The following is a 25,918-nucleotide window of genomic DNA, read 5'->3' on the forward strand; positions in this document are numbered from 1 at the left end:
CTTGAGTGCAATTATACTTGCTTAAGTAATTTGTGGATCACATTGCCTGTGTCACTTAAGTACACAAGAACACCCAGTCTCTGTTTGATGCTGCTCCTGTTTTTGAGAACAATTCCTTTTAAAGCCTATGACAACAAGGAGATAAGATTTCACCAGCATATAGTGTTTCTGAATCTGAGTCTTAGCCAAAGCAAACTCTTTCTAATGCTTATCTTTGTATCGGAGATAACAAGCAGACACCAGTCACATCTGGGACAATTGGAGATATCTCAGCCTTTCCCATGCAAGTTCCTGCCGCTCAAAAGACCAGCTGAATTGGATCTGAGGTGAGCTGCTGAATATTTATATTGCATTGTTTTTTAAAAGAAGAACCCATTTGGTGGGCAGGGGGAATGATGTGATAGAAACATAAAAAGATACAATCAGACAGGGTACAATGGGTGTAGTAAAACAATATCTTTTGCAGCAACTCGGTTATTTAAAATGGAACAAAAGCTGTTTACTTAACAATTCTAAATGAAGTATCTTACAATGCCTCCATTTGTGGATCTCAAGACAATAACCTCAATTTAGGAAAATCCACGTGAATCAGAATTTCCAATAGCTTTTGTTTTCCTTGTGTTGATATAAATATTCCTACTGTTCATGTTTATTGATGACTTTGCTCTACAAGGCTTTGAATAATTTGCATTGTATTTAAAAAATGGTCGGAATGGTGACTAGTTTTTGTTCAAGTGAAGAAACAAAACTGGGAGAACACCCTTCGCAGTATTGTGGCCCTAAGGGGAATTCATTACATTATTCCAATTTTATGCAGTCCTATCCTCACATCACAGCATGTTCTTCAAGACTAGGGATGTCAGTGTCCACAGTGTGTTGTTATTTGCCTGCTTTATGGACCAGTGGTAGTGATTTTACTGTATGTATATTCTGCCTCTCTTATGGATCAGGCTCTATAAGAAAACTGGGGTCTATCAAATTTAAGGTTGTGCCTGGATCGGTGCACTCAACAGAGAGCGGAGGAGGAGGAGGAGGAGCATCTCACACAGCTTTTGGAAGTTTTGTTTCTTTAGTTGAGTTGGAGAACCTTCCAGAACAATGTGCAGGATAGGTTGGCATGGTGGTGTTATAGTGGGAGGTAGAAGTGGTTCCTACCATTGGTCTCCTCCACTGGCTTGAAAGGGCCTCTACAAATGGAAGGAGCCCTTTCATTTGAAGAAGGGACATCTGGGATCAAAGCCATTGTTTTGGCCACGCTTTAATTAAAAGTTGGTAATCAGTAAGGCCCAGATCTCACCTGCAAGCTGACTAGCCCTCTGAAGTCCTCCTTGCTTCAGACAATGGAAGGTGTATGAATGACTGATTTTGGTATATGATTTAATGAAATTAAACTACTATGCTGCACGAGATTTTGATGTCAATTTGCTCAGATATCTGTGATACCTTTCATTCAATTCTTTCCCACTTTCCAGTGGGCTAGACCATTCCACAATGGAGTGACCTCAGGCAAAGGAGGAAGGGATTCTTAAAAGTTGTTCAGAATTTCATTGTACATCTAGTTATGTGAGCTTGTGTGTGGTATGCAGGGGCGAAAATAGCTGCACCTTCAGTGCAACTATGAAAGAAAGAAAAGTGTTGTGTTCTCTCGGTGTCTTTCAAGATCCTTACCTGCAATGAACATTTAGCTCAGTTGATTAGAACATGGTGCTGATAACAGCAAGGTTGCAGGTTTGATCCCCATATGGGACAGCTGCATCTTCCTGCTTTGCAGGGGGTTGGACTAGGAGATCCTCAGCGTTCCTTCCAACTCTACAATTCTACGAGGCTGCATTTTAATGTTTTAATGTTGTATTTTAATCTTGTTTTTAAGTTGTATTCATTCAAGTTGTTTTTATTATTGGTTGTTAGCCACCCTGAGCCCGGCCTTGGCTGGGGAGGGCGGGGTATAAATAAAATTTATTATTATTATTATTATTATTATTATTATTATTATTATTATTCTATGACTCTATCCTGAAAGATCCCAGGACATTTCATCAGGACCTCTGGTGAGGTTTTGGAACATATTCAAGGCATCACCATCATACGCTATGAACTGAGATTGTGCCCAGTCCTCTGTGGTTGCATATTGTAAGGATCCAGTCAGGAACGGGACTGCAAGTAGAGACAAAATGGTCAAAAGCCCCTCTACCATCACACTGTGGTTCCAATCTGGTGTGGTGTCCCTGTGCTTAACTATTGGCAAAAGGGGAAAACAAACTACGCAAAGCCATAACTACTCAATGGACCAAACTATGTCAATTTTATTTGTCAGTCAATGTGAAACCCTTCCCTTCTTTTCCACTGAAACAGTCCCTACAATCCATCAAACCCACTGACCCATTCTCTCACCTCAATGACTGGGGTCACCCCCACAACATACATTCAAACCACTTAACAGTCATGGTGAATACTGGGAACCGCAGCTTGTTAAGGGTGCCTGGATCTTCAGCGCCCTTTAAAAAATGACACTTCCCAGGATTTGGGGGGAAAGCCATGACTGTTAAAGTGTTGTGAGTGCCTGCAATGTATGGTGTGAATGTGACCCAAGCTGCAGTAGTGGTCTGGTTCCTAAGCACCATCAGCAAATTACGACAAGCCACAGAAAGAGGGAAGGAGGGGAAGGAGCTTACTTTCTCCTCTCCCCTCCAAAATCAGCTGTGCGTACTGCATAGGAGTGTCGAAAGCCAGGCTGAAGTAGCCCCTGGGAGATGTAATTTTCCCAAGAGCTCCTGTAATGTCAGTTGCCTTGGGGAAATTACATTTCCCAGTCTTGTAGCCTGGTATGCTAAATGGGGAGGGATAGGAATCCTCCTTCCTTCCCTCCCTCCCTATCTTTATCTTTCTACCACCCATTGGAGCTTAGTGGCATTGAAGAGAATGGAAGAGGAATCAAAGAATTGCAGAGTTGGAAGGGATTCCGAGGGCCCAACCCCCTGCAGTGTAAGAATCTCAGCATCCAGTCCCTAGTTCAAGTGCACGGTATCTGCTGTCCCAGATTCAAACCCAGGTAGAGCCACAAGAAACTCCTTCCTGACACCCTGGGGGACTGCTTCCAGGTGGTGTAGAGTAGACAATATTGTACAAGGTGGCTCAGTGGTCCAGGCAGCTTCTTATGTTCCTACAAGAGGCTTGGGGAATCAGGATGCATTGAAAGTGGGCTGCTTGGGTGGGAGGGAGCAGATTTGAGGTCGGCTGGAAGAGGTGGAAGGGGAATTCAGGGGTTACAATATTCACTTGCCATTGAGCTGTGATGAGTCTCCTGAAACTTGTACTTGCGACCCTTGAAATATGAGTTCAGTGACATCACTAACCCTGTTGCAGGTAGTCACCTAAATCAGTGAGAATATTGTTTCTAAGTAAGTGCCTCCTTAAAAAACCTTTTGTTGATGAATTCTTGTAATATAAAGTGGTGTGTGTGTGTGTTTAAGAACAGCATGTTTCCATATTCAAAAGTGAATGTGTGGAATATACAAGATGTGCTAAATATGCAGAGTGGCAACGCCGGTGTTTCTCCAGAGGAAATGAAAACACCTCTGTTGGCTAGATCTGATGTCCTGTGGTACAGCAATTAGAACAGTAATTAGACTATCAAATGTCATAGAACAGAAAATGACAAAAGCTCAGAGTGTGCTACCTTAGAAGTATACTCGGGATGCATTAACATTAATCAGCTAATCCACTGTGAGGCTTTTCTTGTGCAGGGGATGTTCTGTTGACTTAGAAGTGTTCATGCAAACCACGCTAGCGCCAAAGAGCTTTAACTGATATCACTGGACTTGGATCAGGCTTTGTGTGCAAGTGAGGATATTTACAGCTAAAAATGAGGGATAGCATTGTGACCGCGGCCTCTTGATCTAGCATTTCCCCCTTTCTCTCTTTCTCAGAAAGAGCGGCATTGCAGCCGGGCATCTGGGCCCACGTAGCACCCCGGCTGGCAGGTGGGAGGTTGGCTCCCCAGCCCCAGGTGTGTCACCCCAATCCCGTTTCTATCTTTCTCAGAACTGAACCTCATAAGGGAAAGTATTGACAGTGGTCCCCCTCGATGTTTTCTGTGGTATGGGTGATTCAAGACTGGCAGCTATACGGTCCCTAAGGGTGAACTTCAGTTTAATTTCAGTCCATGGTAATTTCACATGCGTTCATTCAGAAGTACCGCAAGTCTCATTTTTGCACTGATCTGGGTTTGTTGTTTTTAAAAAGAAACAGATTTTTTAATTTAAAAAAGTATTTAAAATACTATTTTACCGCAAAATATGACTTTTTTTACCTTAACATATGCATTTCTAAACTTTTTTTTTTTTTGGCCCTAAAATAATGTTGGGACAAGCTTTTTACACATTGGGGTATGTGATTTGAGACAAGAACTGTATTTGGAGAAGTGCAAAATCTAAATGACTAATGCAATTGATGTATTAGTCCAGGTCAGGCCACCTAAACATGCAGAGCAATTGATGTACTCCTGCTTCTCCAGGGGTAGCTGTTTAAAAGCTTATGGCACAGTGGCTACAAGTGAATAGAGTGGCTATGGGGGTGTTTCCTCCCCTGTGGACTTAACCATGTTACAAGTGCTTCTGGACATAATTAGAGGTACCATGTGGTAAGCCTTTTAAAGCAATGTCACCTCCGGGTTTTTGTGGAGGGGGGATGAGGTGGGCTTGTTCCCTACATCTTAGCGAGCCCTTTTGATGCAAACTGCTTTGTGCTAATGGAGCAAGCCTCTGGGAGTGTGCCTTGAAAGGTGGTCGCTGTAACCACACCAATCAGCCAATCAGAGCTTGAAGCAATCCCCGTTGAACTTTCCCAGGTTTCAATCACCTGACATTGTGATCTCAGGGGATTGTCTGGTGGGTGGTCCTGCCCGCCGGTCAAAGCTGGCCTGTAGAGGGTCGAGGGCTGACCAATCTGGTTCATGGGCCAGATCTTGTTCCCCACCCCTGAGGTAGGGCTTGAGCAACCCAACTTCAAGAGTCTTCCTAACTGAGTAGCACCACTTTGTCTTCATCACTACTTCCCATTGTGGGATCAATCTGCACCATTTAGAAGGAGAGGCAAGGCAAGTGGAGGTTGTTGCCCCTTTTCCTTACTGCTCTCTGAGTCACTGTTATATTTTGTACCTGAACTGGGAAAAAGAAAAGGGGAGCTGAATGACCTGCAATTTTGTATGTTACTGTTACACTGTTAATAGCTATTTCATGGGATTTGAAAAACAACCAGTGCCAGATGATTCATATAGTTTCTGACTAATAGCCAAAATTGCAGCCATCAAAACACAATCTCAAGTACAGTGGTACCTCAGGTTAAGTACTTAATTCGTTCCGGAGGTCTGTTCTTAACCTGAAACCATTCTTAACCTGAGGTACTACTTTAGCTGCGCGATTTCTGTTCTCATCCTGAGGTAAAGTTCTTAACCTGAGGTACTACTTCCAGGTTAGCGGAGTCTGCAACCCGAATTGTTTGTATCCCGAGGTGTTTGTAACCCGAGTTACCATTGTATTTGAGAAAAGTGATGAAGAACTGTCTCCTATGTGCTTTGTATATTAAATCAGGCAAGTTACTTTTAAAAATGAAGCAAAAAATTGTGATATGCTGCTGTGGCAACTCAGACTTATGTCACCCCATAAAAACCCTGATCCCCAAACAGTGAAAAAGCAGTGTGTTGTGGTATGTGTGAGAGAAAGAAAGAAAGAAAGAAAGGGGGTTGCTGTTTCTGAGAGGGTAGGCAAGTTTCTTAGAAATTTTCAGGATGTATATGTATTTGAAAGAAATAACCCCCCTGGCTACCTTGTTTAAAATAAGAGTTGTCACCCCCCTCCTATTTCTAATAAATTACCTGTTGCTTTCAACTCTACCCCCACAAATTGCTGAAGAATTGTCTTCACCTTAAAAAATTGCAATGGTATAAACACACTGAAAACATTAAAAAGTAAAAATAAAACTGAAAGGCATGTGTAGCCTTGTCATTTATCCCACACCAAAGTACAGTGGTACCTTGGGTTAAGAACTTAATTTGTTCTGGGGGTCTGTTCTTAACCTGAAACTGTTCTTAACCTGAAGCACAACTTTAGCTAATGGTGCCTCCTGCTGCTGCCGCACTGCTGGAGCACGATTTCTGTTCTCATCCTGAAGCAAAGTTCTTAACCTGAAGCACTATTTCTGGGTTAGCGGTGTCTGTAACCTGAAGTGTTTGTAACCTGAAGCATCTGTAACCCAAGGTACCACTGTAAATATCTTTGCCAATAGCCACTAGAAATGTAGAGCCAGTGAACAGGCCACACATCTTACCTCTAGAAGCTACTCTTGTAGACACAAGTCAATATGAGATTCTGGCAGAAGATTCTGGCAGAGAAGGGAAAGTGCATCTCTTCACCATAGTGAATTTGCTGCCACATGATGTGGTGTTGACTAACCACCAGCTTTAAAAATGGGAGTCTTGCCAGTCCTAGTGCTAACAAGGCTCCCATGTGGGATGTGATGCAGCAAAGCAACTTTTCCAAGAAGATCTCTTAGTGAAGAATTTGCTCCCAGGGTCATTTCACCCATTCCAAGCTCTGCCCCTTTCCTTGAGGGATGGAAAGCCTTAAAGGGGCAGGCCTCTAGCTTAGAACCTAGCCCTCCCCCATTCCGAAAAGTTGCTCTGCAAGCATCAGTTGCAATTAATTAAAAGTTTTGTTCTTGCTTTACTGTAATGCTTTCAGGTGCCACTAGGTGGCTCCCTTGACTTCCCCTCTGGAGCATAACTTGAGAGCAAAAATAGAATATTCAGAACCATTGGCACTTCACAGAATCATAGCATTGTAGAAGTGGAAGGGTCACCCCAAGGATCATCTAGTCCAACCCCCTGCAATGCAGGAATCTCAGCAAGATCATAAATGACAAATGGCCACTTAAATGTTTTCTGACTGCAAGCATACATTGACTGATCTGAAGTGAAACATTTCCTACAGCAATGTATTGTTATGGTGCTGCTTTGCCAGAAAATTTCTGCCATGCTAAAAATGCCCAAGAAACAGAGATCAGAGAGCAGTAATATTGATTTGATTCAACAGGAATCTTTTAGAAGATCTTGTCCTCCCCCCAAGGCTTACTAGATTTCTCATGGGCTCAAGTAGATCTAATGGGTCCCCCCTACCCATACTGCCAGTCCAAAACATTTTCTTGCCTAAACTGGAAATTAAATGCATTTGCTACGGCCAGCACTTTAAAAAGTCTGGTTGCACCAATCAGACACCAGTTCTTGTCTCCATTTTGCCTTCAGGGTACAGTGGTACTTCTGGTTGCGAATGGGATCCGTTCCGGAGGCCCGTTCGCAACATGAAAAGAGTGCAACCTACAGTGGCGCATCTGCACATGCACAGGTTGCGATTTGCCACTTCTGCGCATGCACGTGACATCATTTTGCGCTTCTGCGCATGCGCGAGCAGCAAACCCCGGAAGTAACCCTTTCCGGTACTTGTGGGTCACCGTGGGACGTAACCTGAAAGAACGTAACATCAACACAACCTCGCCAGGGGTGGTGGTGTCTGCTCCCCCAGGTATCACGGAATAACCCCACCACTTGGCCTTCCATCATACATGTCATCTCTTTCATCAGTACCACACCGACGTGCATTTATTCGTGCAAGGTTCAATGTTTTTCCATCGAACCTGCTGAACCACAGATTTTCCAAGGGTTTGGTGTCTCCGCTATGCGTGTGTGACGGGGAAACTGTTGAATCTCTTTCACATATAATGTTCAACTGTCCCCTACATAGCATAGCCAGGGCTAAATTCCTGGGTCCTGCTTTACTGCGCTTGGTTGGCAGGCCTGTTGAGTCACACGCCGCACTGCTTTTGCAGGATACAGATCCTTCTGTAACTCTGCAGGTGGCGAGATTTCTGAATGCTGTTATCTCACACTCAAAAACCACCAAAAAACAACAACAACATCCAAACTAATCGGACTGTTATGATGAGAGTGCATGTCAGAGTTCGTCTTCAGTTTTCCTTTTCCGTGATCCGTCCCTTGGAGCTCTCCTGGCCCCAAGCTGTCACTTGGCTCTGCTCAATGACCCACCCTTGCATCGTGGTGTTCACCTTCTGTTGTCGGATATATCTGTTTTTATGTCCCTGTGTTTTTATGTTTGTACATATTTTATGGGCTAATAGCCGTAAATAAATAAAATTGTATGTAATTGTATGAAGCGGACGTAACATGAGGTATGACTGTACTGTCTTGGCAGGTTGATTTACCCTACTACAAGGCAGGGCACGGCAGGGCCAGTCCTGCCCAGCTGCGTCCAGCTGCCATATTAATGTCCCACAATTCCCCTGGTGTAGTGCCACTCTGGGACATTATGGGAAATTAAATTGGTGGCCAATCTCAATCACTCAATACTGCTTGTTGTATTGCTCAGAGTGCTGCTGCCTGTTTCCACCAGGTAAGCCCCAGTAGGACTGTTCACACAGGAGGGAGCCCATCCAGGGTTCACTTTGAACAAGACACCCTCAGATCTAGAGCAGTTTCTGGCCAGACCTTCAGTGTCATCTATTCAGGGAGACATCCCACAAAATCTAGTCATCTTCACCAAAACCACTGCCTGTGCATAAAGCAGAAGAGTGGGGAAGGGCTGTGACCCCCACAGCTGGAGAGGCCTTAACCAACTCTGACACCTAGATGATACCTTTGTAGAAGCTGTAGGCAGAAACAACTTGGTGCTCCCTCCTCATTGGTGGAGAATATATAAAGTGGTTCCTGTGTGACTGAGAACCTCAAATCTTCAGAGAGGGCATCAAAACTCCTATCAGGTACCAGGCTGCTCACAGTTCTGCATCTTGTAATATCACTGAGAAAGATCTTTGAGGAGCATACTAAAATACTTGCTGTGAAACAGAGTTCTTGTTTTTCTAGGGCAAGCCCATATGTCATTGTGAAAGCACATGTAGTTTCACTTAACTGATAGCGGGCTCTAATGGCTGATGGTTTTTAGCTGCTTTTTATATGTGGAAAGTCTGCCTTTTAGCTTTGATCTCTGATCCCTCTCGTTATTAAATTACAGGCTGACCCGGTTAATCCACGGTTGATTAATATGCGCTGAATGTCTGGGTATCAGAAAGATTTCCTCTGTCTCATGGCATGTACTGGGTGTACCAGGTTCTTTGTTAATCTGATTTTTATTTATAAAGCAAAAATCTGAATAAAATGTGCAAACTGGAGGAGGGGATTAAACAAGTCTGGCTGTCACTGCTCACACAAGAAGACAAGCCTCTGCGCCTGAGGTTTCAAGTTGAAGCAGTTTTGGCAGGCATCACCAGTACTGGGCGAGAATCTGAGAAGTTCTTCTATGCCATTCTGGCAGTGCAAGCAGACTAAGAGGCAGTACATCCGTTCTTAAAAGGTCAAATGTTTCAAATCATGGACGAGCTGCAATCTTGCTCAAGCTCCCTCTTCTGATGTTGTACTGCTCATATGAAGCATTCCTGTCCTACAGCAGATATACAGGTCAATACTGATGGTGAGTCAGGAAATATGCTCTCATTATGTTCTCTTGTGCTGAAACTTGACTATTGATACAAGCTCCCCACAAGAGTTGGCAATAGTTTATTAAGCAAGTTTATATAGAACTTCATGACAGGACTCTAAGCATGGGCCTCCAAGGAGAACTCTGGAGTCTGGTTTGAGTCTACATTTACTTCTCTGTGTCTGGATGCATCACACTTACAATGTAGGTGAAAAATCACACCAAGTGGTGTGGTGGTATTGGCGCGGCTGCAAATTATTTGGCTTCAGGCGCTGTCTTTGTCATTACTGTGTCCTAAACATCCATCCCTGCCCTGACACCAAAACATATATATAGATTCTTATATGTACCCCCCCACTCCTCTGTGAGCATGTTCATCTTTATAAATTTTCAGAAAGCAACACCAATACAGACATAAGGGAAACTTCTGCTGTGGAGCTGAAGAAATATTTCTGGTCTGTTAAAACTTCCTGAACTCTTATCACCAGCAAAACACGTGTCAGGTTCAACTCCCTCCTTTTACCTTCCTACTTGAGTGACTCTGACCTTAGAGGGCGAAACCAACCCATTCACAGGGGCTACTTCCATGGACTGTGGGAGGAATGATGAAACATCTAGAACTGAGGGATCCTCTGAGATCCTGCCCCAGTTTTAAAGAGTTTCAGACAGCGAAAGAGGGCAAAGCCATTGCATTTTCCATCTCCACTTTCTCCACTGCTCTGATGTACCTGCAGGTACATCATTATTTCACATCATTACGGTGTCTCCATTAAACTAACTTAAAGAACTTCTAGAATCAATCACACAATAGGAAAGACCAGACATTCTTTGCAGTTCTCATAATTTTAATAAGCAAAAACAAAATCCACAAAACACTCTGGTTTTAAGGTCATCTTACAGGACATAAGCCAGCAGACTAAAACTAATACTCTTATAATCCCAACAACCTTAATAAAATATTCTTTCCCCCCTTTTTAAGGTAATGTTTTATTTTACAAATAATGAACAGCACATAATATCATGGAAATATGGCCGGAAAAACTGCAGGAACCTTTTAAAGTTATTGAAGCTACTTTAATGAGGTCATTTTAATTAAAAAGCTAGCTGGAAGAGGTGAGTCTTCCAAACCTCTTTGAAGACCAGCACTGATAGGGTCAATTGCATATTGCTGGGAAGAAGGTCATTAAGCTAGGAATCACGTATCACATATCACGTATCACATTAAAAATTGGTCTAGGTTCACTTATTCCTTTAGTGGAGATACATCTTGAAAATAGTAAGAATTGCTCTGTTGGATAAGACTAATAATTCCATCTAGCAGAACATTATGTCTTCTTGGTTAGCTAGATGCCTCAGGGAAGCTTGGTCTGTGTATAGAGGTTCCATGTTTAGCTATCATGGCTAATGGATGTTGATGGGCCTATTCTTTATAAATGTTGCCTGATGCTTCTTCAAAGTTATCTGAACTAGTGTCCATCAGCACAGCTTGCAATAATTGCATGAGTTAATTATGAATTGCACGAAGTGCTTCCTTTTGTGTGTCTTGAACTCACTACCAGCCAATTTCTTGGCAGCAGGAATGCAGCTGGGCTTCTCTGTTCTGATTATTTGTTGTGGCTGTAAAGACATCCAGTATTTCCTCTGTGCTGTCCAAGCAAACACTACACAGTAATGGAGTTGTTGATGTAGAGAAAAATGAACTAACCAACTACAAAGCCATAGTCTTTAAACCGTTGACATGTTTGGTGCTATCCTCTATAGGTTTATTGGCAGACGCTCATTGTCCTTTTGAGAAATGAGGCGTAGTCCATTTTGCTTCTTCATGTGCCAGAAATTCTTTCAGTGACAGAATAACATACATAGCTTCCCATGAAACATCTCTGTTGCCTCCACCCTGAAACAGAAAAAAATATAATCAAATTAAACTGCAGCTAGAAATAGAACTTGAAATCAGTTTTAACAAATTGTTATAATTTGGCATGATCACCCAAGGTTGAGTCCTTTTTGGACTCACTGAATTCAGTCAGGGTGAGTTAGGGCAGAATATTGAATTAGAGAAGCCAGTTTTCATGCTTGCAAGTAATACTTGTACTGTGTTACAAATATATGAATATAATAATGAGTATGTCATATGTTGATTACTTTTGATTAAGATCAAATCAAATTTTAAAAACATCTCACATTCTCAATGCTTAGAACTAAGGTAGAAATGCACTGATCCCACCACCCTTCACAACTCCATTAATTATGACTACCTGCTCAGGGGTAAGACCACCTCCTCCTAGGGAATAAATTAATTGTTGCTTCAAGGGGAACCCCCCAACCCCTATCCTACTCTTCTTCAGACAGACTCCAGAGGTTTGACAACATCAAACCAGATACAACGATTGAATCACAGCAACAAAAACTGATAAAAACTAAACAGCAGCATTAAACAGCAGAAATAAATATTATTAGTGTAGTTGTTTAGTTGTGTCCGTCTCTTCGTGACCCCATGGACCAGAGCACGCCAGGCACTCCTGTCTTCCACTGCCTCCTGCAGTTTGGTCAGAAATAAATATGCAGGTGAAAATACGTAGGGCTTTAAAAGCCATATAAATTGTTCTGGCTGTGAAAATACTGATTAATATAAGCACATGAAAGTCAGCATTTAGTGAAGCAGTACTTATTAAAATGCCCAATACTTTCTTTGAATTATCATTTGTTATGTTTTATAAATTTTGGTAACACAGCCAATTTTAGTAACCAGCTATCATATTCCATGCATGTGAAATACGTAACTCTGTATTACACAATTAATTTATTCTGCTGAATTCTAATAACTACTGAGCTTTATATATAGGTATCCTATACTTAAAAATAATAATAATCCAAGAGACGTATCTAACTTGTGGAACTCACTGCAACAGTATGATACCGAGGCAAAGAAGTTAACAGGATTAAGGGAGGGCAAATATTAGCTAAGTGTATAAATAGTGAGCTTAATCCACAGCTTCATTATAGAAGTCATTTCCTTTATTTATTTATTTGCAAAGGATATAAACGCTCATGGTGTTATGGCTTGAGTCATAACAGCTGTCTGAAAGGCACTGACCACTATCTGTGGCAGGAACCTGGACTAAAATGAGCTGCTTGTGGGATTCAGAGTGGCTACGGCTGCCTCAAAGTGAGTGTGAGCGCACCCTAGTTAAAGGAGCCTACTGTCCTCATGGTCTCAGGCGAGAGGTAGGCACACCTAACACTGTTTATTAATCTTTGCTTTTGCTTTTCGTGTTGAGATCAGGTCTCTGGGCTGAGATATTAGAGGGTCCTTTAGAAAGTCTGTGAGCAAGCTCTCTGCCTGGTACCCTCTCCATTGAGAAATATTGAGTAGCATCAGGGATTAGCTGAGCAAAAGGCCTCAGAGGGGCCTGAGATCATTCTGAAGGCTGCTTCCCACGTTAAGGTGTTCGGGTGTAACTGCTAACATTTTACATGCACACCTGAGCAAGTAGTACATGCACACGAGGGACAGGTGATTCAGCCACTTGTAATATGCAGATACATCTGCCAAGGAAAGGGGGGATTGACTGTTGTTCCTGACTCTGTATGCACATGTAGTGGCAAGTGTTCCTGAGGTTTTCCTCTTCCCCACTGTTATTGTGCATAGGGTTGCCATGTCACCTTTAAAACTCTGAAGCACCAAGACTGCAGGATGCAGCCGCTGGGTCTCCCACACCATTCCTCACCTCACTGCCAAATGAACCAAAGCGTAACCTGGGATAGCTCAGTTGGCAGATCATGAGACTCTTAATCTTAGGTCCGTGGGTTCAAGCCCCACAGTGGCCAAATTATTCCTACATTACAGGTTGCTGGACTAGTCAGGATAAATTTTGTTATTATTAATTACCTCCATGTTCCCTTCCAACTCTACAATTCTATAGTAAGTATGTGCAGCTCACATTTGTTCTGCTTCCTCTTTCCTCCTCTTCACTTGTTGTGTTCACCTTTGAAATTTAGATTGCAAGCACCTTGGGCAGGGATCTCTCTCGTTTGCTTCTTTGAAGTGCCTTGCACACTGATGATGCTATGTAAGAGCTGGTGTAGCATCATAGCTAAGAAGAGTGTGAACAATGAACTTGGATGTCCCTGGTTCTAATCTTGCCCCAGCCATAGGCAAGCTATTGCTTCTCCTAACCTCTCCCCTCACCTGCCATTTGGGGATAGCGTAAGGGCAGAATACAACCCTTTGCATGCAAAAGCTCCCAGGTTTGATCCCTGGCATCTTCAGGTAGGCCCAAGAAAGACCCCTGTCTGAGAGCTACTACCAGTCTGTGTTTTTTGTTTTTTTACAAATTTTTATTGGTTTTTAAACAAATACAAGTACAATAACTATTAAACACTTATCCAGCAATACTGAGGTAGGTGGACCAATGGCCTGATTTGGGGCAAGGCAGCTTCCCATGTTTGAATGAAAATAATATAAGTGACCTACCTTGCAGGGTGGTTGTGGGATATATATATATATGCCACCAAACCTTGCATTCACTGCTTACTTATGAATTACTGATGACTGAGAGCCACACATGTACTTGAAATGCCCTTTATGCTAATAACCATTACATAAATAACTGATTATAATAAAATAATTTCTCCATGTGTGCCCTGGTCCTCTCCCCCATGCCTTGAGTCTGGAGTCCTGCTGGCTACAGCACATGGAACAGAAGGGTGGATGACATGAACAGCTGTGGAATGGGGCAGGGGGTGCAGTGGGCTGCTAGTCTAGCTCAGTACCTTTAAAAGATATAGTTTCCCAATAAGGATTGGCTGTAAATAACAACAGGAAAGGAATGAAGTCATATTCAAAACAAAACACCACATATTGAAGCAACGCAAAACAACCTTTCAACACTGATGTGCAACTTCCTCAAACCTGTTTGTTGTAACAGGCGCATTATGAGAGGGTCTGGGAAAATCATGCACATTTTCTGTTTTGAAACCTGGCAGAGTACATTATGCTCCTCGTGAGGGACAGGGAAATGCTCCAGCTTTTCCTCCCATGGTGCATATGGGAGCTCGCTGGAGTAAATGTATTCCTGTCTAGACTACAAGGATATCAAATATTGCAGGCGGGATGATTCTATAAGCAGTTTAGGGTGATCATATTGAAGGAGTGGAATGGGATAAGAGATGAGATTGTCCCGGAGGTTATTTGATCTTACCTGCCATTTCCACCAAGCCTGGCTACTTCATCAACATCTTTCAAAGGCGACTTTGCTGCGTCTCGAGCATTAACTGTACTTCTCAGCTCCTCTTCCTGAAGCCAGCCGGACAATAAGATGAAAGTCTTCTTTTTCTTTTCTTTTCTTCTTCCCATGAGAAAACAGGGGGGTAAAGTTTTGGGCTACAGCACCATATGCTACTGCAGCCTCTTAGGTACCAGCTATCCGGATGTAAAGTTAATAAAATAGAAGAGAGCAGTGTCAGTTACATTGCCTGCCTGCGGCTTTTATCCTATTCGGAAGAACTTAGCAAAGGCAGATGTGAATGATCTTTTTTCCCTCCTCTAAGGTTTTTTTTTTTTAATTTAAAATATTATTGTAAAATTGTTTCATGTGACAGATGCATTGAGCTTTGGTGGGTCTCAGCCTTGTACCGGTAAGTCCTGAGGCTAAGTATCTTACAGAGGGTTACTTGTTTTTAAAAACTCACTGGTCATCTTGACTAAGCAATCGGGCTGGGGTGAGGTGGGGACAAAATGATGCATTGCTGCATCTGTTTTGCTGCTTTCCCCCCATTTACAGTGAGTTTTAGTCACTGAAGAAACCCAAGAGCTCCTTCTTCTCGGAAGCAAGACCAATTTTATGTAACTGCATTTTGGGATGGGACAAGGGCAAGAGCTTGTTGGGGGGGGGGAGGAAGAGAAAGCACAGCATAAACATACTAATTTACAAAGAGAATGTGATGGGAGAAACACTCTACCTCCTAAAATGACCTTTATTTTTTTCCGGCAGAGGATTTAAGATAAAGAGTATTAGTTAATCAGATTCTAGGAAGCAGCTGTTGGATGATTTACAGAGAGGAGTAAATGAGACAACTTTCCATTTTGAAATCAATGCTGAAAACTAAGTTATATATTGCATGTTTCCTTGTGGCTTTGCAAATACATTGTACTTTTATTTTCTGAAAAGGACGCCAACTAATACCCTTAAATAGTCCATGAATAGGGCCAGCAGCCCCTGGCTTCCTTTGTTAGTTTTTTTGCAGTTAGCTATGAGTAAGTTTTGCAATTAGCTTTACAGCTAAAGTGTGCATTTCCATACATTAGCAACAAGAAAAATACAGTGGAAAATAGAAGCATGTCCACATGACTACTGGTGTTCCCATGTTTGCCTTTGATGAATTCATTTATGGCAGAGCAGAGTATGGTACTGATCAATGTTGATCCTACGATAATCTGCACAGCAGGTGCAAATGGAACAGTTAGGATGTTCTCCTATGCTGCATTATTGAGCCACGGCAATCCACATGGCCAATAATGTTTCCATAATGCATACTAAAGAAATTAATCCTGCTTAGTGGAGCTTAATTAAAAGTTTCTTCCCTGCAGCATCTTCCCATTTTCTTGCTTCCTCTTTGATGCAGTGGGGGGGATGTGATGCCTGTTAGTTACTCAGCTTCTGTTCCAGCTATATAAGTTCGTGCCTGGGTGTAAGTATGAATATTGATTTCCTTGCATTATTTGAAATATTGCTATTTTGCTATGGAATTTAAAAGAAGTAAAATAGTGGAAGGAAACCAGTACTTAAATCCATCCAAGCAGGTAAAAAGGTAAAAAAACTATGTTGCACCGAACAGGAAGAGGTAGCAAATGAGCAGAAGCTGCAAATAGGAAGCTTTTAATTAAAAGGTACAGTATCCCTCAATTGCATCAAAAGAACTTTGCATGTGCACACAGACAAGCTAGCACAGAAACTGTGTTTTATTCCCCACGCCCACAGTGGCGGACCTTGACACCTCAAATTTCAGTGCTGCCCTGTGTGGTGCCTAAATCTGGCACCGCCTCCTACCTCTTACCTTCCATTGGATGTCAATAGTTGTGGCGCCTGCCGCAGCACCCCAGAAGTTGCGACCCCAGTGCGACCAAACCAGTCGCGCTCCCCTAGATTCACCCTTGCTCACCCCAAAAGAGCAACAACAACTGGCCTGAGAAATATAGATTAAAAACTCTGTGTGTGTGTGTGTGTGTGTGTGTGTGTGTGTGTGTGAACTAGAATGTAAAGGCTGGGCCTCAACGTCTTGATTTTTCATAAAATATGAGTGTGCAACGGATGGCAATTCCAGAGAAAAGGGCTCATGCAGTGCAATCTATGACTGTGGTCTCTGTATCACTCCCATTCATTCCAATTGGACTTGGGCAAGAGACTTCTCTAGCCCTCCCACCAGATGTCAAAGAGAACAACTACCACCAGACTTTTAGAAGACATCTGAAGGCAGCCCTGTTTAGGGAAGCTTTTAATGTTTGATGCATTACTGTATTTTCATATTTTGTTGGAAGCTGCCCAGAATGGCAGGGGAAGCCCAGCTAGGTGGGTGGGGTATAAATAAATTATTATTATTATTATTATTATTATTATTATTATTATTATTATTATATTGTGCCCATAGTCTACAATGTGCAAAACATAAGCAGTTTTGCAGTTTTGCACTAGGGAGGCCACATTCCTTGTGAAGGATGAGCAAAAGGAAGACCACATCTCCCGCGTCCTTGGACCCCAGAACCCCCCTAAATATTCCCTTTTAAGATGATAGCATTTGAAGGCCGTTTTGCTCAGGTGTATAGAAAGGGTGATCTGATGACCATACATGGGGAAAATGAGTGTGGAGATGTTTGTAAGTGTCATTTCACATAATGGACACAGCTGCAATTACTCAAGTTGGAAACAGTTTCATATCAGCAGTTTCATTGGCACATGAGTCTGGTTGTCTGGTGGTTCTAGAACTTCACCTGCCATTCGCCGTTCTCAGACAATGGTGTATTGTATTACTATCTTGAGAGAGTGCAGCAATAGTGGCGACGGCAAACTGTAACCAATACACACAGATAAGACTCATCAGTCATTTGTACATACACAGGCTGAACAAGCTCTGCTTTCCTCCATTAAGGGGAGAGCTGTGGCTAATTTGGTGTGCTGTGAAACATCATCATCATCATCATCATCATCATCATCATCATCAAAGTATTGCTTTCGCATAGTAAGAGGGAGAAGGTAACAGAGCTCTGTGGCATCTGCAGATGAATGCAAAGTGACTGCTTTCAGCAACAATAGCTTTTCCCTTTGTGTTGCTGGTGTTGCCAAGGCAGAGTAATGCAGCAGATTTTGGATTCCATCAAAGCAGCAATCAAGAACCTCTGTTCTATGGACCTAACAATGTCCAGCAGCACCTCCTGCATTTTGCCCATGCTCTGATTTGGCCCAGGCTATGCCCACCTGATGCTCTGTGATGCCAGGTGAATGTATGACAGAAGATGATGCAGTGCAAAATTAAAAGAAAAGAAAACGAGGAGTTTGCTACTTGAGTTCCGAATGTTTTGAATTGTGACAGAAAATGAAACAAATTTTAAAAGCACTGAATTTTCCAAGCTGGTAAGGAAGAATTGGGAGCCTGCTTAGAGAGACTATGTGCCATTCTTCGTTTGAAGCCATGGGTTGAAAAGGAAGAATCTGTGCAGCTGTGACTTTATTTATTTATTTTTTAACTCAAGCCATAGCTTTAAAGGAAAAATCAGGCGCGCTCCTGATACTTTCTTTGTAGTCACAGGTTTTAATTAGAACCGCCTGATGTCCTATGGCATCAGATGACTGGCAGATGGGCGACCCCACTACCTGTCAAAGTGGCTCATGGAGGGATATTCAGTTCTGGATCCCCATCCTTGCATTAAAGAGAGCCATATACAAATATATGCACACGCATCTACATGCATGACCACACACCCAGTGCAAAAAAAGCCAGTTGTAGCCACTAGAACTGCACACAGACATCAAGTTTTTTAAAATTCTTATTTAGCTCCCAAATATGCTGGGTGGAGGGAACTATGGTCACACAACTCTGAATAGTGTACATTCTTCATATCTGTTTCTATGTACTCCTGTAGAGGAGGGATTGGGGTCATTTAGTGAGACGGACCAGGGCTACAGAGCTGCCCTCCAAACACCAGTGTTACTGCCATTTTCTGGAACAGTGTAGAGGTGTAACAAAGAGGCAGTGAGATTAGGGGCTTCTCAGGCGCCCCAGTAGAACCACTCCATTGCTCCTTCTCAGTGTACCAGATAATTTTGACTATACCAAAATAAAAATGGTGCATAGCAAATACAATTCCTAGATCTTGACTACTCCCTACCCCTCCTCCGGGGCTAGGGGCAGAGGGGAAATTTGATTTTGTTCTCCTTTTAATGAGAAACTACCTAATTCCCACTTCTCAAACCAATATATGAATTGAAACACAGCAATTTTCACTTTTCTGAATTTTGCAATACGAAACAATATTGGGGAGAAATGTGCATAAAATGCATGTATTAATGGAAATAACATTTTAAACACATTCAATTACAGAAAATTGGTTGCAGAAATGTGTATATTAGACAAAAGTTGCACATCAAAATGTGTTCATTGAAGGACATTTGCATTAAAATGCATACAATTTTTCATGAGGATTCCCCCCCCTCGAAGTGTGAAGAACTGAATTTTAAAATGGGGAAAATGGGAAAGGTAGATAACCAAAATTGACAGATTTGTCCATTCCTATTTGGGATTGTAGCAGCTAGAGATAGCATGCTGAGGAGGGTGGCTTTGTCCTATGTCACTTGGGAATATCAGGAATTAACCTCCATGATCAAGGGTGTGCTACATCACATTTTATACTTAAGACAGTTATCTCTGAAGTTCAGCCATATTTCTCAAGCACAATCATGACATAATTTGCTTTCTACTGGAAAAATCACAAGAGTAAATGTACGGTGTTCAGGATACAATCCTATATTCATTTATCTGGATGTAGGTCTGATTGAACTCCATGGGACTTTGCGTAAGTAAATTTACAATGGTGCTGTCTGTGCTGGGAAAATAGTCACAAAATGGTGCAGACATGGGAGGAAATGGTTTGGCTTCTGTCAAACAAGCACCACACAGAACTCAAAATCAGATTTCCAAAGTCAGATTGTCAGAACTTTGGGTGTCTACAAGCCAACAGAGAATTTGAAAAGCTGAGCAAAACATTTCTAGTACAAAAATCAACCCCCTCCCAAATTTGTTTCAGCACTTTTGCTCCTCTTTTTTATCCCAGTTATAGAGGAGTGCCATACTTTTCAATAATTGTAGTAGCACAAATTGCTTTCTCAAAACTATCCATACAGTACTTCATTGTAATGCTATAAACCCTTTTCCAGATTATTTTTGGACCACTCAGATACTGGCATCTCTGGGGTGCCATGAGTTTAAATCCAAGTTTGTGTGACTTTGGTTCTGCTATTAAATTGCTTTGTTGTTGTTATAGTAGTAGTAGTAGTAGAAAAAAATGCATTGTGTGTCCAGTTCTGTGCTCACAATGGCCTTTACTAGTGGCAACTGATTTTCTTCTTCTTGAGGCTTTGATGATTGCTCTGAGCCCATGGGGAATAACCTTCCCATGAATCACTCCCATGAGTTTCTGCTCCCAGACATATGGGAAATGGGCTTCGTTACCAGAAGAAGCTGAACATCTGCATATTGCCCTCTTAGCATTTTGTCACATGGAAGCATGCAAAATTTGCAGCTTCTGCTTGTTTTGAAGAAGCCAGAGCAATGCATTTCCCATATGTTTGGGAGCAGAAACCATGATGGGGGGGGGGGGCAGCTGCAGTAAGCAAGTTAAGACTGAACTCATCCAGACTGGCCACTGAGGGTTCTGTTGCTTGCCCTACTCTGCTCTACCCCAAACAAGGAAAGGGGAAAAGCAGGTCCTAAAAAGATGCTAATAAATTAAATATTAAGGTCCTCTTTTCCTGCCCCAAGGATCTTTGCTTTGAAACTCTTGTAGGGATAACCTACAGTGCCTGGGAAAAGAGCAGAGGCGCTGGATTTCTGGAAACCATCCAAGACACTGCCCCTGTAAAACCCTATAACCTTCAGCGCTGTGCTGGGAGGTGTTGCAGAAATAACGAGTGCATGCAAAACACCTACTCGAATCCTCCCTTGAAGGGATAACAGCAGCAGTACTAAGTTAATAGCATTAAAAGTAATTAATTCTGTTTGTTTGAAGATGAGTTACCCTGGACTCAGTTTGATTTCATTCTTTGTGAGCAAGCGACACATAGACATAAAATCCTCTCGGTCTCTCTGTCTGTTCACTTGCAGATCATCATAGCGTGGGAAAGACGCAAGCTGCCGGTATCTAACCTCGGGATTTATGCCGCTAATCTGATTACCCCCATATGATGGACGTGTCCACTTGGAAGGAAATGGAGGTGGCACTGGTTAGTTTTGACAACACCGACGAGGTAGCGGAAGAGCCTTGTTTTTCAAATGACCTCAGGGCTGCTGGCCAATCGCACAAAGGGCATCCCAGCTGTACCAGCCTCCTGTCCAACTGGAGAATTCTCATCAACAGTGAGAACACAAACAATGAGACCATATTCTCCAAATTGTCTACTGAGTTCAGTGACCACCTGGGCTTGGAGAATGTGGGCATGGATGAGGGCGACCAGAGAGTCATCATAAACATTGCTGGGCTGAGGTTTGAGACGCAGCTCAAGACTCTTGATCAGTTTCCAGAAACCCTTCTTGGAGATCCTGAGAAGAGGATACACTACTTTGATTCCATGAGGAACGAGTACTTCTTCGACAGAAACAGGCCTAGCTTTGATGGGATACTCTACTACTATCAATCGGGAGGAAAAATCCGGCGCCCAGCCAATGTCCCTATAGATGTCTTTGCTGACGAGATCATTTTCTATGAGCTGGGCGAAGATGCCATGGACCAATTCAGAGAGGATGAAGGCTTCATCAAGGACCCTGTCACTCTTCTGCCAACCAATGACTTTCATAGGCAGTTTTGGCTGCTGTTTGAGTACCCTGAAAGCTCTAGTGCAGCCAGAGGGGTGGCTTTGGTCTCGGTCCTGGTTATTGTCATCTCTATTATCATTTTCTGTGTAGAGACCTTACCTGAGTTCAGAGATGAGAGGGAGATCAAGGACCTCAAGGCTGAAGCTAACAATCTAACCAAAGCCATTGCGGTCCCTAATACCTTCACAGACCCCTTCTTTGTGATAGAAACTGCCTGCATCGTCTGGTTCTCCTTTGAGTTGTTTGTCAGATTCATTGTTTGTCCCAGCAAGGCTGAGTTCTTCAAGAATATTATGAACATCATAGACATTGTGTCCATCATTCCTTACTTTGTGACCCTCACCACGGAGCTGATTCAACAGACTGAGCTAAACGGCCAACAGAACATGTCCCTGGCCATTCTCAGGATTATTCGCCTGGTGAGGGTCTTCCGTATCTTCAAGCTTTCCCGGCACTCCAAGGGGCTACAAATCTTAGGACAGACCCTCAAAGCCAGCATGAGGGAACTGGGCTTGCTCATCTTCTTCCTTTTCATTGGGGTCATCCTGTTTTCTAGTGCCATCTACTTTGCAGAGGTGGACGAACCACAGTCACATTTCTCCAGCATACCTGATGGCTTCTGGTGGGCTGTGGTCACCATGACGACTGTTGGCTATGGAGACATGTGTCCTATCACCCTGGGGGGAAAGATAGTGGGGACTTTATGTGCTATTGCAGGGGTGCTCACCATTGCACTTCCTGTGCCAGTCATTGTCTCCAACTTTAACTATTTCTACCACAGGGAGACAGAGAATGAAGAGAGACAAGTATTACCTAGGGAGGTAGAAAGAATACTCACCGGTGTGGTTACAGGGAATGGGAGTATGGACTCCCTGAACAACACAAATGAAAATTGTTCTCAAGACAAGACAAAAAAATATTGAGCAGTCACAGAAGATAAAAGCCTTGAAGGGTCTAAGGGTCTCTGACTGACCGATTGATAAACCATGTCTACTGTGTAACTCAATCTCTTTTTTTAAAAACAGCAACAACAACTTGGTTTGGGTTTTTCAGTCTTTCATTTTTGCTATCTGACTTCTTGTGACTTTTCGAATAAACAGAGTGTTTCTTATCTCTCTTCCTTGATCCTCTGTCTCTTTTTATAACCAAGTGCTAGGCTGTCTCACATTTGTTTCTTTGCTTTGAGGGCAATACTTGTTCCCTAATGTGAGAATTTATTATCAGTGTTTTTTTTGTTTTGCTTTGTTTTATAAACAAGCTCTTACCCTTAATTCTAGGTTGGCCATAGATACTCTGGGTGCCTCCTCTACACAAATGGGGTTATTGTTGATGGAAATTAACAACAAGAAAAATTTAAACTGATCTTTGTTTTAATTGCTATTAGTCTAGATGAAGTAGCAGGAATTTGACTATTGTGCCAAAATGCAGTTGCTGCAACTCCTTGCAACAGGGAAGCTTCCTGCTCTCCTTTTTGTCAGCCTGTCACAATTGCTGATCTCAGCAAAATTTGGAGATTTTCTTGGTAGTAAGGGAAGGCACTCTGTATATGCTCAGAAATATTCTCCATTTCATTACAGTTTTCAGCAACATTTGGAGGTATCCTTGGTAGTAAGGGAAGGCGCTCTGCATATGCTCAGAAATATTATTTATTTCATTGCAGCTTTCAGAACTGAATCCTGCTGCTAAATTATACCTGCTCAGGGAAGCTATCATGAATATGCCATGCAGTTTCCTTTGGCAAAAACTGACCATTTCCCCCAAAGAAGAATTTTTTCAAGTCAGTCATTAAGAATGATTAGCGCTAATATTTTGACTGTGGATGGAAAGGAGAAGTGAAACTTTAAAATAGAAAGGGAGATGAAAGGAACTATTTCTGTATAATAACTTTGCATAAATATCCCATGATGCATGATGAATCACTTGGTAATCATGTAGAAGCTTCGGAGAAGACATCCGGCTGCAAAAAATGTTTTGTTCAGCTCTATAATTGGCAGTTCATTGACCGTGAACACTTGGTTTTATTTTTGCTTTAAGACATTAACAATTACATCAGCATTCCTAATATTAACCAGTGTCTGTAGTACTATATTGCTAAGGTAGGTTTTTAAAAATGCAAATTTTCACTGCAATCTAATAGCCACTAACTTTGAAAATAAGCCCCTTTCTTGCGAGTAGACATGTATCAAATTACAGTTAGAAAGGTATTAATGGCATCTATTCAAGTTCTCATACTATATACATGATATTAGGCCATATTAATTACTGTGGTAAATTAATGCTGTTTTATGGTCTTCCTCAATGGATTTCTCACTCAATTTGACCCATATGCAATTGTTTGGCAGGATCTCTGGTTATTATGAGCCATTTTTGATCACAAGACGTGCTATTAAAATAAACCTCTTTTTTGCATTTATTTAGAATATATCTGAGCATATATTTTTGAACCTTGTTATGCATTTTCCGCCAGCACTGCTGAAAACTCTTTTCCCCCCATCCTTACCAATGAAAGCTGAGATTGCTCCCCTGTTCTCACAGCTTCTACCAAAAGCTGTTTGTTGAATAGAAGTTGTGTATAAGATAAAAAAAGCTACAGAAGCAGAAAGAGGGAACCTGCATAAAACTAGACAACGACTGCAATCCCTCTGGTGCATAGGATTGCCCTGTGGGTCAGATTAACAGGGCAAAATCCACAGCATTGGTTTCATACAGATATTAAACATAGCAAATTTTACCAGCTGAGCATCTGACTATGTATGTAATTAAACACACACACACACACACCTCTAGATTGTCTTGTTTATTTAGCAACAACGCTACAACTATTAAGTATGAGAGAACTTGAAAGATCCAGTTCTCAGGTAGCATCTTTTGTATTTCACTCTGACAGGATTCTTCTTTCTGCTGCTCCTTTCTGAGCCCCTCCAATATTTCTAGGCATGCTCCTGTCTGCAATTTACCAAAAAGTGTACCTGTTTCTAGACCCATTTCCTCTGTTTGCCCTTCTTTCACCCCTATCCCTTTTCACCTGGTTCAGCTCCCAGTGTAAAGGTGAGTGCCTGCTGCTGCTTTCTCAGGTGGCAACCCTGTACACCTGGACCTGAGAGCAAGTCCCTTTGCACTCAGTGGGACTTGTTTCTGAGCAGATATGTGTAGGGTTGCACTCTCAATCACTGGCAGCCCGCCTCTTGACCAGGGTATGTTGCTCAATGCTTGTCGCATTTCATTTCATTCTCTTTCCTCACCTTGTTTTTGTAATAATCTTCTTGTATCTTCCATAAACATGCGTCTTTTCTTCTCAGAATTGCGGGCATGGAGTGTTTTTGCCCAAATAACCACACAAAATAAACACAAGCTTTTGTGCAACCGTGGATGATTTTTCAAGTGTGGGTACCCGCTTTCCAAACCATTCACATGATGTAGAGAAGTACATACCTCCTTCTTTACAATGAGCATCAAATATTTCTTAGGTCAAATGGATGAAGTTGAATGAGCACATCACAGAATTGTAACTTCTTCTATTATCTAGTGAGGTTTCTGTGATGGACAGAAGCACTCTCAAAAAAGGTGGATAATGCCCTCATCTGACAAAAAAACTTTGAGGAAAAAGCACTTCAGGATTTTTTGAATTTCCACATTCCTGTTATCTCCTTGTTTTAACTCCTCTCCTTGGCCATTTTCACACAAACCTTTAATTCAGATTAGCACACACACAGGGCCGGATTTAGGTTTGATGAGGCCCTAAGCTACTGAAGGTAACATATTTTAATATGTGATATTTTAGGGAGCAGGCTAGCTGGCGAGACCCATCACTTACATCATAGGAGCCTACGCAACACAAAACACTGTTGCTGTATGTAGGTTTAATTTTATTTGTTTTTTATCTTATATTTTGGAAATGTACATCCAGTCCCCCCCTTTAGATCTTATCTTAGATTTTGGAAATGTACATCCATATTTTTTCTTTAATTTTTTTGGGGGCCCCCAAGAGAGTGGGGCCCTAAGCTATAGCTTGTTTAGCTTATACATAAATTTGGCACCACACACACACACCTTTGTTTCAATGCTATCTGTTCTTACTTAGATCCAATTCATATAACCATTGAATACCTGGTAGCTGACTGTGTGCAACTGTGGCTCATGCATGGAGCTGAACTATTGCACACCACTGCAAATGCTTTTTAAAGAACAAAACCACAAACCTGACTCCTGCAGTAAAATCTGACACAGGATGGTGGCTGCAAATAATCAGATGGCTAGAAGCAGCCAAGGCGGTAGGCAGGGATACGCAAATCTCTCAG

General features: G+C 42.1%; 1 protein-coding gene across 1 annotated transcript; it reads left to right on the plus strand.

The window, feature by feature from the left end:
* Window positions 1-259: 259 nt before the first annotated feature.
* On the plus strand, window positions 260-22,681 carry KCNA10 (potassium voltage-gated channel subfamily A member 10). The gene is made up of 2 exons (XM_083621073.1): window positions 260-326; window positions 20,913-22,681. The coding sequence occupies exon 2, from the start codon at window positions 20,990-20,992 to the stop codon at window positions 22,541-22,543; it is 1,554 nt and encodes a 517-aa protein (XP_083477199.1). The 5' UTR covers window positions 260-326; window positions 20,913-20,989; the 3' UTR covers window positions 22,544-22,681.
* The last annotated feature ends 3,237 nt before the right edge of the window (window positions 22,682-25,918 follow it).

This window comes from Podarcis filfolensis (assembly GCF_964270895.1).
Source record: "Podarcis filfolensis genome assembly, chromosome: 6".
NCBI lineage: Eukaryota > Metazoa > Chordata > Lepidosauria > Squamata > Lacertidae > Podarcis > Podarcis filfolensis.